Genomic DNA, 13,311 nt, shown 5'->3' on the forward strand with positions numbered 1-13,311 from the left:
GAATGTAAATGTCAGAAAGGACTTGTAAAGACATTTAAGGGGATTCTCACAAGAAAATAAAGAATCATAAATCATGTTTTAGTTTGACTCTAATAACATCAACAGGTGTATGTAAAGTGGATGTGTAAGGCTAGAGCATCTTTCTGCATGAAAGATGTCTTTATTAATAAGGTGAAATACATCTGTGTGTGTGTTTCATTGGCTGTGAAGGAACTGCAATGCTGTAGGATGTCTCCATCATTTTTCTCTGCTGTCACCTCAGTCCACTGGGCCTGTGAAAGAAACAAGAGCCTGGTCCTTGCTGAGCTGTGCTTCACCTTCTCATAATCATGCAAATACTCTCTCTCTCTCTCTCTCTCTCTCTCTCTCTCTCTCTCACACACACCTACATAATTTCTACTTTCTCTTACCTGTAATAGGTTATGGCTGTTGCAGACAGTTGGCCTAAATTTCATCCTAAAATATATTTTCTTGATTCATTGCGTCTACAAAGAGCAATGCAGTTCTGTTCTTCATAGTGACAAATCTGAAATTTACTCGACCACTAGCAGGTAGAGTCATGCTATTAAAAATATTGAAGAGCATTAACAAATCATTGACAAATGCAATTTCACCACCAACACAACAATAAAATGTGCAGTTCAATGTGCAGCATGTGGTCACCTATGTAGTGTCAACTATCAATATTCCACTGCTTATAGTCTCATCACTGACAATATTAAAGTTAAATGTTTCCAACACCCTGCATAGTTTATCTTTACTAACACTGTGTGAGCATACAAACACACATGCTGCATGTATTTAGTTTTGTGACCCAGTGTTTCAACAGATGTCCTGAACGAGTTGTGTTGCGAGATTGCTGGGCTGTAATCTTTCAAAAATAGCACAGTCTCATAAAGCAGACGACTTTTGGACTGTCCTTATTATGCTTCATTAGTCAAACAGTCGTGTTTCTTTTAAATGCATTCGGGTGTTCACACAACAGCTTAATAAGAGTTTTTGACTAAATCAGGAAAAATAAAACAAATAACTGTAAGGGAACGTCAACCTAACATTAACCTAGTTCATCTGTTTTATAAACCTAACATCCTCCCATATTCACCTGCAAAAGTGCCTTTCCCTAAAGGCAAAAACATCTCTGGATCTAATCCCTAATCAAACGTGGTAACCGTTTCTCACAAACAGAATTGACTTTTTTCCAGAGTTTCGGAAAATGTTTGAACTCATGTCTACTGAACATTAACACAAAAGTCCCATCATTCCCAAATTTAGATGTTTATTTCAACATATTTTATAAAAGAACTCTGCAACAATTTTGCAGATACACAAACAAGATGGCAATTATGTTTGTTTTTCCTAGAACATTGTGGCACCTACTGTGTCCTTATCAAAGAAAAAGAAGGAGACCTTAGACAGTGCACTGTTTTGTGCTAGACCTTTATCCGAGAGAGAGAGAGAGAAAGAGAGAGAGAAAATGAGAGATTTTTGTTGATCTACCATTCAGCATGTGGCTTGCTTAATAGAATTTCCTGTGTATATTCACTCCCTGAACTGCACCGTCACAAATCCTTTCTAAAATGAGTTCAGCAACTGGATAAACAACATACCATCCTCCTCATCTACATCACAGTCATTATTAGCAACCTGTAATTTACACAGAGAAAGCATCAAAGCACATGTCAAAGCACATGAAAACACATTAAGCATTCAGGTAAATTATGAAAATGAATTCATGAACTCAAGACACTTTAGTGTTTATATTAGTCCTGCCTGCTTTTTTCATTCTCATCAGATGATTCTGGATTCTGGTGCTGGTCAGAGTCGGATTCAAACATGGGGCTGCGGTGTAATGGATGAGGGACACCATTCTGTCCGGTGCTGAAGAGAGGGAGGATTGTGCTGAACAAATGATCCTCTACACTGGGAATCCTGGCAGGGGACTGGCTGAAAGTGCTGCGCAGGACTGGAGCCATTGTGGCTGCACTCAGCGAGCTGCTCCTCAACGCCACCTCTCTCAACCTCTGACTCTCCCTGGTAGTTGCCTCCCAAACCACCTCCAATTCACCTTCCACCACTCTGAGAAAATCAAAGGGAGAGAGAATGCAATAAGTTAGGCTTTTCAATACTAATCTGAAAAGGTACACTGTCAAATGATTGTCATGCAATGGTCAGCTCTTCAGTTCTACTAAACAACTGCGGAGAGTTCGACCCCATCACGTCCACTTTAGCAACCTGAAAGCGTGACGCACACAGACTAGCATTCACAAAACTGACACGGACACACATGCACACATCTGTAATCCTCGACCTTTCAGTCATTTGTACCCTGTAGTCAATGGCAGCACATTCATACATGAGGCTTTCGAGGACTCGGCTGTGCAATAATAACAGGTATTAACTGCAAATGTGCCGAGACGCAAACATGAACAGAGAGAGATGACCGAGTGGCTTGATGTTCTATCTGGAGGGGTATAAGCTGTCATAATAACAGATCAATTAGCTGGACCATCTGTTGACGCACAGCCTCGCCTCAACACTCACACAGGTTTGTCACTATCTCTTTCTTCCACTGGTTGGAAGGCAGCACGTCATCTCTTTAAGTGCCCTTTACTTTGTGGGATGCTTGTCTGTGTTATTATGATGTGTCTTCTCCTCTGTCTGGGTGCGTCAATACACCGCAAATTTATCTCTGGCAGACTAGAGCAGTGTGAGACAAATGAACTCAAGCTGGTCTCCTCTCTCTCGCCACCTCAGATGCCACTTACCACAGAAACACCGAGCGAGATGTTATGTAAATGTGTGGATATCCATCATTAGGAGTGATCAAATTCACACTGAAAACAAGCACAGCTGAATGCAATAAATGATGGGGTCTAAGCATTTTGAAAAAATAGGAGATAATGGTACATTTTCCAAATTTGAAGGAATGGTCTTTGGAAAAAAAGGCAGGGTTCTCTTCCAAAGTAAAATTCCAGCACTTTCAAGCACTTTCAATGTGTGTTTTCATGCTTTTCATGTATACATACTTAATCAAAATAAATGATGATATTGTACAAAAAAACATGCTAAAATGATTTTCCCAACTTAAAGTGTTGACTGTCAGGCAAATTAAACAGGCCTCTATGCTACATTCTTCCCAAAAATTGACTATCATTTCCAAGAGCTTGCAAGGCCTGAATTGTGTTTCTTACTAACAGAAGGTTTTAAAACATTTTAAAGCATACTTCAATATTAATGTAATTAACAATAATAACCGCAATTAAAATATCACAGGGAATCATTTAAACAATAATGATTGCCATATTTATCATAAGGTATATTAATATTGCAATAAAACATATTTGTTTATGACAAGAAAGAAAACACTAAAAGGAAAGAATGTGTGTGTTTTCCCATGTTAAAAATTTGTGAGACAGATAAGCTGCTGGTGGTTGCTGGACTGAAAAAGTTTGGTTAAATTCGATGTTTAACAAGCATGATTTATATGTATGTAATGTAGGGGAAACAGATGGAAACAAAAATCTGATTTCCGTCATTTATATTGATCAATAAATTAATCTACTTTTTGTTATAAAAAAAGAACAAATATATAATAATTTATTGTCTGAAATTATTTAAGAAGAGTTTTGCATCAAATACAATTTAATTTAAGTTTGGTCTAATTCTGTAATGTGCTTAGTGTTTGTTATATGTGACTTTGAAAGAATAAGGATTTGTATATGCATTCAGGGAACAGGGCTAAACGAATTCTAAAATGAAGACACACTGTTTCAAGTGGTTATTTTCATTTTGTTCGTGTCTGCATAAACTAAACCTGACGGAATTATTAAAATGATGTACCATCCCCGCAGCGAACATTTTATGTGGCTCAACAACGCTCACTCCCCATGGAGAAAAAAATCCTTTTTGCTGACTTTGGAGAAGGTTACTCAAGGATTTGGTCTTTGTTTTAACCATAAATTGTATTTTGTTTTCAATCCTCCCATGTTGTCTGTTCTATATGAATTGTTCAGATGGAAAACCCTCTAAATTCGTCAGATGACTTTTTCGTTTTCACAAGCATTTTTATCAGACTCCTCCCTTTACTTCCAGCAAAACCAGATTTTTCAGACCGGGCAGAGTGTGGTATCTGGTGGGTTTTGGATTAAAATGATTTGAGTAATGTCTACTATGTGTGGAAAGCATTCAGTTACAACATCATAATCTCATTTTTGACGGAGGCTGCTTTTGGAGAGTTTTGCATCTGAACTCTTCATATGTAGCCCCCGCCACGTGTGCAGAATCAGAGCGACAAGTGAGGCTTGTGCAGAATATTTTTAATGCAAAAGGAAAACGCAAAAAGATTTTTTCAGTTATTTTATCAAAAAAGTGAATTTTTGTAGAACACTGATTTGATATGAAATTAAGCAAGTAAAATTGCAAGCAGCTTTAAGCCCTTTGTCCCAAATCCAAGCATTTTTTTAAACCTGAAAACACTGCATTAAAAATCAATCATTTTCCAGGATTTCCAGCACCCGTACGAACCCTGAAAAGGGGAATGAAGAGATGTAGTCAATACTATTGACTACAACTGACAATCCAATCAAACATCGATCGAGAATCCCCTGATCTTGAACCTGCGTTCCTCATTCAAAGAAAAGCACACTTTCCAACATATCTGGTCGAAACCCTGCCAGTATGATTTATTATTACATTTTATATAGCATAATGCCACTAATGTGTTGTCATATAGTCATCGTGCCCCAGTCAGGAAATACATTTTCTGTAAATGTGTTCATCTCAGCGGGTTTTAATCTTTAGGCATTCCTTAATGTCTAATGAGATCCGCACCGCATTTTGTTCACCTTGAAGATGCCCTTTCTCACTCCCCCCTCTTCCTCTCTGTTCATCACATATTGTGCGGTCTCAGCAAAAGCCAGACGGGGCTTATCTATGCACACAGATACCCTGCCCTGTCACCTTAGAGATATATAACAGCGAGAGAGAGAAACAGAGAGAGGGAGACAGAGATTGCTGTCTGTGGGTGGGTCATCTGATCAATGGTGTCAGACAGAGGAACAGTCGGTAGGACGGGGTGAGGATGAAACCCGCAGGATGACAGATCAATAAAAGATACATGACTGAAGGGCTAAAATCACATCTGGATGTCTGACAGAATGATTTCATATTTTTTCGCACTGATGTTTAGGGAAAATCTGGAGGATGGAAGACATCATCTGATCTCATATATATCATAAACAAACAAGTGATAAATCTGATAATAAAAATGACAGTCCTGACAGTTCTCTGGACGTTTTGTGATTGCACACTCCATGTTGTTTCTGGTCATGTGAAGGTAATGGCTTTTTCTGCATCTTTCTCTAATACAAAACAGGATAAAAAGTAATCATTCACATAATGCTCCTACATAACAGCCCCTTCTCTCACCTTTCAATTGATCGGTTGGGTTTACTTTTGCTCTCATTCTCATGACCTGCTAGTCAAAAGAGAGATGGAAGAGACGAGGCGAGCGGGAGTGGGTGTGAAGGAGTGACACGTCTGAGTGGAGAACATCAGGAGATGAAAGATAAATGAAAGAGAGACCAGTATTGACCTGGCTGGTTTTAGCATCAAAGTCTCCAAAAAGAATAAAAAAGCAAGGAGAGAGAGATCTTTGTAAACACTCCACAGGGTGAGTGTGTTAATACATGAAAGCAATTTAACTTGCTTTGTGGGACATTTTGCTTTGAGTGATGTCATACATGTAATTTCTGAAACATCAGTATGACGCCCTTAAGACCAACTAAGCTGTGATTTACTTGTGGATGGCTAACACCAGAGATTTTTGTGTTCTTATTGTGGTTTAGTATAGTGGTGAAAGATCTGTGTTGGTGACCACACAGCTGTGGGTAAAAACCAAAAGGGGTGATTCATCAGCCATCAACCATTATGTCCTTGAGAAAGGAATCTTAAGAAAGCTAAGCTCACATTTACACTTAATCGTTTAGCAGCAGTGTTCATTTTAACAGCAAATTTTGATTTAGTTTAAGTCACATTTTAGTCAACCCCATCATTTTAGTATTAGTCGACAAAATGTGAAAAATATTTTAGTCAAATAAATATACATTATATTTAGTCTACTAAAATCTAAATGGTTAAGCTTTCCTGTAGCTCAGTTGTAAGAGCAATGCATTACTAATCCCAAGGTAATGGGTTTGATCCCAAGGGATTGCATATACTTAGAAACAAATGTATAGGATAATGAAATGCGAATGTCTTTGGATAAAACCGTCTGCCAAATGCTTAAATGTAAATCATTTACTTGGTTTAATGAAATGTTCCATAGAAATATTCAACTGTTTTGATATAATTTACTTCCCCTTAGAACGAAAGTAAACCAGGTCATTACCTTTATTTTTCAGAATTGTTGAATGCCCTTGTTGGAACACAGAACATTAGACCATGAACGACATGTTCCAGTTCATTCAATCCCATTTGACTCAAATGACTCGTTAAGTAGGGCGTATTCATTCAGTTCATTAAACCAATGAAATGCTCTGAGCGCTCTCACACTCAAACGCTATTGGCTTATGATATGAGATGAGATTGTAGGAAATAGCTGCATGCACTGTCTTTGCTTTAGACCAGGGGTTCTCAAAGTTTATATTCTAGGGATGCACCGAAAGGAAAATGCTTGGCCGAAACCGAAAACGAGGAAACCAAGGCCGAAAGCCGAAAACCGAAACACCGAAAGAAATTTGGCCAATTATTAGTACCCTTGCATTTATGGCTATTACTGTGTACTAACTTTACTAAAATCAAGGCATTGCAATTGCATAATTAAAGTTTCAAATAATAAATCAATTACAAATTATGCAAACATTTATTTAGCACATTGCAACAATGCACAGTATAAAATAAAATTCAACTAAGATGTTTAACTTGACCCCACTCATGTGTATATTAAATAATAATGTACAGGGTACTGGCCTGCTGAAAAGTTGTACAATTAAATGTTCTCTCATGAAAAAGTGCATTTAGGTCAAGTGCATTTTAATTTTTTCTCTGTAGGACTACTACAAGAAAGTCTATTCAGAACAAGTGCAATTGCCTTAAGATACAACAATATTTTCTCTGTAGGCCTTCAACATCATAATAGTGTATCAAAACAAAGACTCCCATAGCCCATATGTTAACTGTAGAACTTTAACAACAACAAATGCACCAAGAATTGCAGATGTGCAAAGTTGATAATAAGTAGTCTAAGAATAGAATAACCAACTTATTCTTTCGTCTGAAGCGCTATGATGTTCAGGAACGGAATTTGGAGAAAAACGTGTTTAAAGTTTAGTTATGAAAATAAAAGCCCAACAGTCCAATATCACAAGTAAAAAACACTTTACAGTGGTAAGAGACTTACTCTAATAAAAATTTAGTAAAAAAAAACATTTCCTAGAGTTGAAGTCTATAAAATTCTGTAAAAAACCGTTGGAATAAAACGAAAGTAAGGAAAATGGTGCAGTGCACATTTAAAGAACGAGAGCTCTGCCATTATCACTACACGAGGAAACATTACGGACATCAACTAATAAGCAGTGAAGCAAGTTTTACGCTGTTTATCATGCGCATAGTGTCTGGACTTTTGATCATCTCTTGTATGTTTTGCGATCGCGGTCCGGCTTGCGTGAGCAGTTGAGCGGGCATAACTCCTGGTGCTGTAGACGCGGAGCTCTGTCATCTCACGAAAACATTGTATTCACGAGTTCACCTGAGCAGATAATGAAGATAGCAGGGTAGTAAAAGTATGCGTGTTTGGCGTGCTGTCCGGGGGGCAGGTTCCGAGCTCGCCGATTGCATCCGATCCCGGAACGCTCCCGCCCCCCAATAGGGGCGAGTGCGCCGAGCTCGGAAACGGCCGAACCCAGAACTCACCCCCCGGAGTTCTGCTATCGACATGAGCTCAAGTAGAGGAGCCGGGGAGGTGGTGGGATGTGTAATCCTTTGAGATGGCTTCAGGTAAGAATCTTGGTCTACTTAAGTGCTGGTTCGCTTGAGCTGATAGGTTGGAGTCTATGATTGCTGATTGCGAACCAGCCGGTCTTAATTATATGCTCTGGCTTCTCCCGAACTTTGTTAATCTATAATTATCCATTAACATCATTTCACGAGTTCACCTGAGCAGATAATGAAGATAGCAGGGGTAGTAAAAGTATGCGTGTTTGGCGTGCTGTCCGGGGGGCAGGTTCCGAGCTCGCCGATTCCATCCGATCCCGGAATGCTCCCGCCCCCCAATAGGGGCGAGTGCGCCGAGCTCGGAAACGGCCGAACCCAGAACTCACCCCCCAAAGTGCAAGGATATGAGTTGGACAGCAGCCAGGTATCGCATACTCCCCAAAAACAAACCGCTGAGAGAACGGCTTCCTGGATGGTGGCTTGCGGTCGCCATGGGCTGAGGGGTTGTGTAGGTCCTGATGAAGCAGATGTTGTCATGTCCTCTGGAAGTGAATTTCCGAGGGAGTTCTTCTGTGATCGTGAATTGGAATCATGTTCCTGGGGCGAAACGAAGGTGGAAGGTTGGCTAGCTTCGGCAGGCTGACTTTTGCCTGTCTGCTGTGGCAGAACATTGGTTGGGAGCACGGGCCTCTGTGGAGTTGTTCTCTGCGGCGAAACAAGCTTCTTGATGCCAAGCGTCTGCTGAAGCAGAGAATGGTTTGAAAGCACGGGCCTCTGCTGGGCGGTCGCTGTGGCGACGCTGGCTTTGAGGATGAAAGGTGTTTGCTGAGGCAGAGCGTGAGTAGGAAGCAATGGTTCCCTGCGGGGTATTTGTTGCAGGTATGTTAGCTTTGAAATGTGTGACATCTGCTGCGGCAGAGTGAGGATTGGAAACCCGGGGTGGTCACTGCGGTGACTCTGGCTTCTTGTACGGATGGGGTGGAACACGTTCTGCTGTGGCAGAGAAATTTTGAAGCAATGGGCCCCTGTTTGGGCATTTGCTGCAGCAAAGTTACCTTCGAAATGCATGGCGTCAGAGCACGAGTTGGAACCACAGGCCCCTGCAGGGGCAGTCGCTGCGTGATTCTGGCATGAGCATGCATGGCCTGTGAATGGAAAGGAAACATGGCCTCTGTGGAAATGGACTCTGCGGTGAAGCAAGCTTCCTGATGAAAGACATCTGCTGTGGCCGAGCATCGTTGTCATTGCGGCGATGCTGGCTTTGAGGATGAATGGTGTCTGCTGGGCATGGGTGGGAAGCAATGGGCCCCCGTGGGGGTATTCGCAGCAGCGATGCTGGCTTCGAAATGCATGTCGGCTGCTGAAGCAGAGCATGGTTTGGAAGACCGGGGCAGTCACTGCGGTGACTCCGGCTTCTGGCATGGGTGGGGGTTTTGGAACACGTTCTGCTGCGGCAGAGAGAAGTATGGATCGATGTGCCCCTGTGGTGGTGTTCGCTGACGCGATGCTGTCTACGTGCTGTTTGACGTTAACTGCTGTAGAGCCATTGTTGGAACCCGGGAGTGATCACTGCGGTGACACTGGCTTGTAGCTTGGGTGCGGGTGTGGGACACGTTCTGCTGCGGCAGAGAGAAGTTTTGAAGCCATAGTCCCCTTCTGGTATTGGGGGGGTGGGGGGAGCACGTTCTGCTGCGGCAGAGAGAAGTATGAAGCACGGGCCCCTGCGGGGGCGGTCGCTGCGGCGATACTGGCTTCTAGCATGGGGTGGCTGTAGCTTGGGTGGGAGTGTGGAACACGTTCTGCTGTAGCAGAGGGAGTTTGAAGCAATGGCTCCAAGTATTGGGGGAACACATTCTGCTGCGGCAGAGAGAAGTATGAAGCACGGGCCCCTGCGGGGGCGGTCGCTGCGGCGATGCTGGCTTCGAAGAGGTGATAGAAAGTGATTGTGACTGCGCTGCAGAACACGGAAAGAAGCACGGGCCCCTGCGGGGGCGGTCGCTGCTGCGATACTGGCTTCGAAGAGGTGATTGTAAGGGATGGAAAGTGTTTTGTGACTGCGCTGCAGAACACGGAAAGAAGCACGGGCCCCTGCGGGGGCGGTCGCTGCGGCGATACTGGCTTCGAGGAGGTGATAGGAAAGTGGTGATGGCAGAGTAAGGGAGGAAGCACGATACTTCCGTGAAGAGGTGAGGGAAACATGCAGGGATTCGATTTTAAGTGGAGGAGAGACGTTCTGCTGCGCAGAGTGAGGGATGAAGCTCGGCCCCTGCGGGGGCGGTTGCGTGGTGCGATACTGGCTTCGAGGAGGTGATTGGAAGGGATGGAAAGTGATTGTGACTGCGCTGCAGTGCACGGAAAGAAGCACGGGCCCCTGGGAGGGGGGCGGTCGCTGCGGCGATACTGGCTTCGAGGAGGTGATAGGAAAGTGATTGAGACTGCTGCTGCAGAGTGAGGGAGGAAGCATAATACTTCCAGGAAGAGGTGAGGGAGACATGCAGGGATTCAATGAATGAGAGAAAGACATTCTGCTATGGCAGAACGTGAAAGGGTGGGTGGCATGGAGTGAATTTGTCTCTGGTGCGGGGAGGCGCATTGGTGATGCCTCATCTAGGGGGTGATGCTTGAAGGGTGGATGCAGGCTGATGCTTGACGAGGTGGGTGAGGAGGGTCTGGTGTGTTTTCCTGATGTGGGCACGGTCGGTCCTGATGTAGTTCTTGAATGCGTCGGACGACCAGCGGCCGAGTGTTTGGATCTGTGATGTTGTTAGGCCTTTTTGGGCGGCCGTAGTTGCAGCGCCGATGCGGAAGGAATGGGTGGAAAATTGATCTGCCGGAATGCCCGATTGTGATAAGACCAGTTTAAGGTGTTTTTGGAACCAAAAACGTGATGCAGGGTGATTTGAATCGTCCACAAAGAGAGGGTCAGATGGAGATGAGGCCTGTGATGTCCTGGAGTGGAGGTATGCTGTTAATGTTTGGAACGGCTGGATCGGTGAAGGGAGTTTGGAGATGTAAATTGGATGACCACGTCTGGCCTGGTCTGTCTTGCTCTGCTTGATGAAGTATGAGATGGTTTCATGATCGATTATGGACAAATCAGCGATGGAAGGGTGAGCTGAAGGATTGAAGTGAGATGTAGTGGTGAATACTGAACCTCTGAGAAAACCGAAGAACGCCAGGATGAACATGGCATCGAGGGTGCGTGCGGTGTGCTTTGTGTGGTAGCCTCTGCGAAGAGTGGAGATGCATTTTGTTAGGATCTCTAATGTGATGGGTTGCCTGGCGTCTGGAGGAGGAGGTTGGGTTCTTTGGATGCCCTTGAGGAGCAGGGATGTTTGAGGACTTTCTATGGCTGGGGAAGGTGCTTTGAACATCAATTGTGAAAAATTGGATCCCACTCAAGTAACCTTTGATGGAGCTGGCTTGGAGACGCTTCGTGTTGAGGAAGGATATGAATGACATGATGGAGAGGAGGGAAGAATCCGGGAAGGGGATGTTGTATGAGAGGTGAAACGTTTTGAAGTTCCTCCAAGGCGTGAGGTATGTCCGTTTGGTCCTGTGAGAAACGGCATGGGTGATTGAGTTTCTGGAGGCTGTTAGCAAGGTATTTAGAGGATGATTTAGTTGAATATTAAGGCCGAAAGGGGAGGGACCGGAGTTGGTGATTGGTCTGCCTCTGGTGCAAGCAGCCTGAATTTCTGCTAAAATCTGCGCCCTGATGCTTTTAAAGACTGGAGGAGGTTCCAGAACCGGAGCGTTTAAAGGCATCGGAGAGGGGACAGCAGTCCCCAAAGAATGCTGAGACGTTGCCTGAGTCGCAGAGATGAGGGTAGTTGTGGCTTCCGCTGGAGCGGCCAACTGGTGCTTCCTCAGGCCGGTGACGGCATCCTGGCAAGCGCCGGCTGTTAGTAGTGGATCCGCTGGCCATGAGGCGGGTGCTTGGGTAGGTGGAGGAGTGATGTTTAGCGGGTAAACGGACCGGACAGTGCTGTTGCAGGCCAGCTCAAGCTGTGCTGGCGGTTGCCGTGCGAGGGAGCGGGAAATGTCCCGTCTGCCCCCAACTGGCATCGACAATGGCTAACCTGGAGCGCAGCCTAGGCTAGCCGACTTGTGGAATGCTCATGTATCTTTAAGTTGATGTGCGCACTGTGTGGGTAAAAAAAAACAATGAATTATTTCAGAGGTAACATTGTGACTGCGTTGCGATTCCAAGATGCGGTTGTGTTCAGGTTGGCAGACAAGATACCATAGAGATCTTGCGTTTAAGCAACTGGTAAATATACTGGTGCGTGCCCTTGTTGTGTAGCTTAACCCTGCAGTTTGTAACAACCGCCACTACATGGTGCACGATCTAAACAACAGGCCGTAGCTTGACGCTGTGAAGGCGGGTGGAATGATGGGATCTGTTGTCTTCACCGCTGACTGCCATCGATCAGACGGGAACGCAAAATCATGTTAGCGTATTGAGTAGAGCAATGAAGTTTATGGTTGTATTGCATATATTTGTGGTCCATATATAAAAGTTACTGCTTGTAACAAGCTTGTGGCCAACTAGACGCTGGACACTACTTCCACCTTTGTCCAAGACACAGTGGTCCTACGGTTTCTACGTCAGAAGGCGGTGACAAACACGATTTACAAGTAGAAAGAATAATTTGAGATATATATTGTGTTCAACGGAGTATTTACTATATGAAACACTTGCTTGTGGTTTAGTGATAGTTTACTGCGAAATTGTTACAAACTGCACCTTTAACTGCAACGGGTGCGTGCGTTATTTGGGCAAGATGTAAATGGGAATGACACCCTGTGTAGAAACGTATCCCGTTGGATACGGACACATTTGTTAACCAGCAATCCCTTTCGGAAGTGCCGATTATGTTACTAATCTCCGGAAGTTTACAATAGTATGACTGACGTTCGCTGAACGGCACGGTTCCGTGCTGGCCAGCGATATGCCAATCTTGAGTGCGGTGGCGCCGCGGAATGACAGTGGATAAATCTAAATGTATTATAAGATTGTACTCACCCAGCTTCTTGCGTGACAGCGAGTTCGGCTGTTCAACACTAGTAAAGTCAGTTTATAATTATGTACATTCTCATATATTGTGAATTATCGGAACTGAGTCATGGAATTTGGGGTTGATTAGAGTCAACGTTGCTGCATGGAACGACAGAGTGAATCGTTTCCCCCAAAATTATTGCACAGCCATTGAAACGTTGACGTGTTGTCATTGAGCGTATCTTTATTGGATTGGGTCGAATCACGGCGATCTTGTGCGACGTGCTAGCATATGTTTGCTGGTGCCGGCGTCTTCACGCTCGTTCCCCGTTAGCAGTGAGCAAACGCTGGCTGGGAGCTAGCGTTTGCAATTAGCC

The 13,311-nt window shown here is 43.9% G+C and overlaps 1 protein-coding gene across 6 annotated transcripts in view; it reads right to left on the minus strand.

Moving 5' to 3' along the window:
• Positions 1-1,259: 1,259 nt before the first annotated feature.
• Positions 1,260-13,311, minus strand: part of cep89 (centrosomal protein 89) — a 73,674-nt gene continuing 61,622 nt past the window's right edge. For all 6 annotated transcript variants that reach the window (XM_056753141.1, XM_056753159.1, XM_056753132.1 and 3 more), the window contains 2 exons: positions 1,771-2,076; positions 1,260-1,644 (listed from right to left, as the gene is read on the minus strand). In XM_056753141.1, coding sequence (XP_056609119.1) covers positions 1,620-1,644; positions 1,771-2,076 — 331 coding nt within the window. In that variant the 3' untranslated portion in view covers positions 1,260-1,619. The remainder of the gene's footprint in view (positions 1,645-1,770; positions 2,077-13,311) is intronic.

The sequence above is a fragment of the Triplophysa dalaica genome, chromosome 1, assembly GCF_015846415.1.
Source record: "Triplophysa dalaica isolate WHDGS20190420 chromosome 1, ASM1584641v1, whole genome shotgun sequence".
Classification (NCBI taxonomy): Eukaryota; Metazoa; Chordata; class Actinopteri; order Cypriniformes; family Nemacheilidae; genus Triplophysa; species Triplophysa dalaica.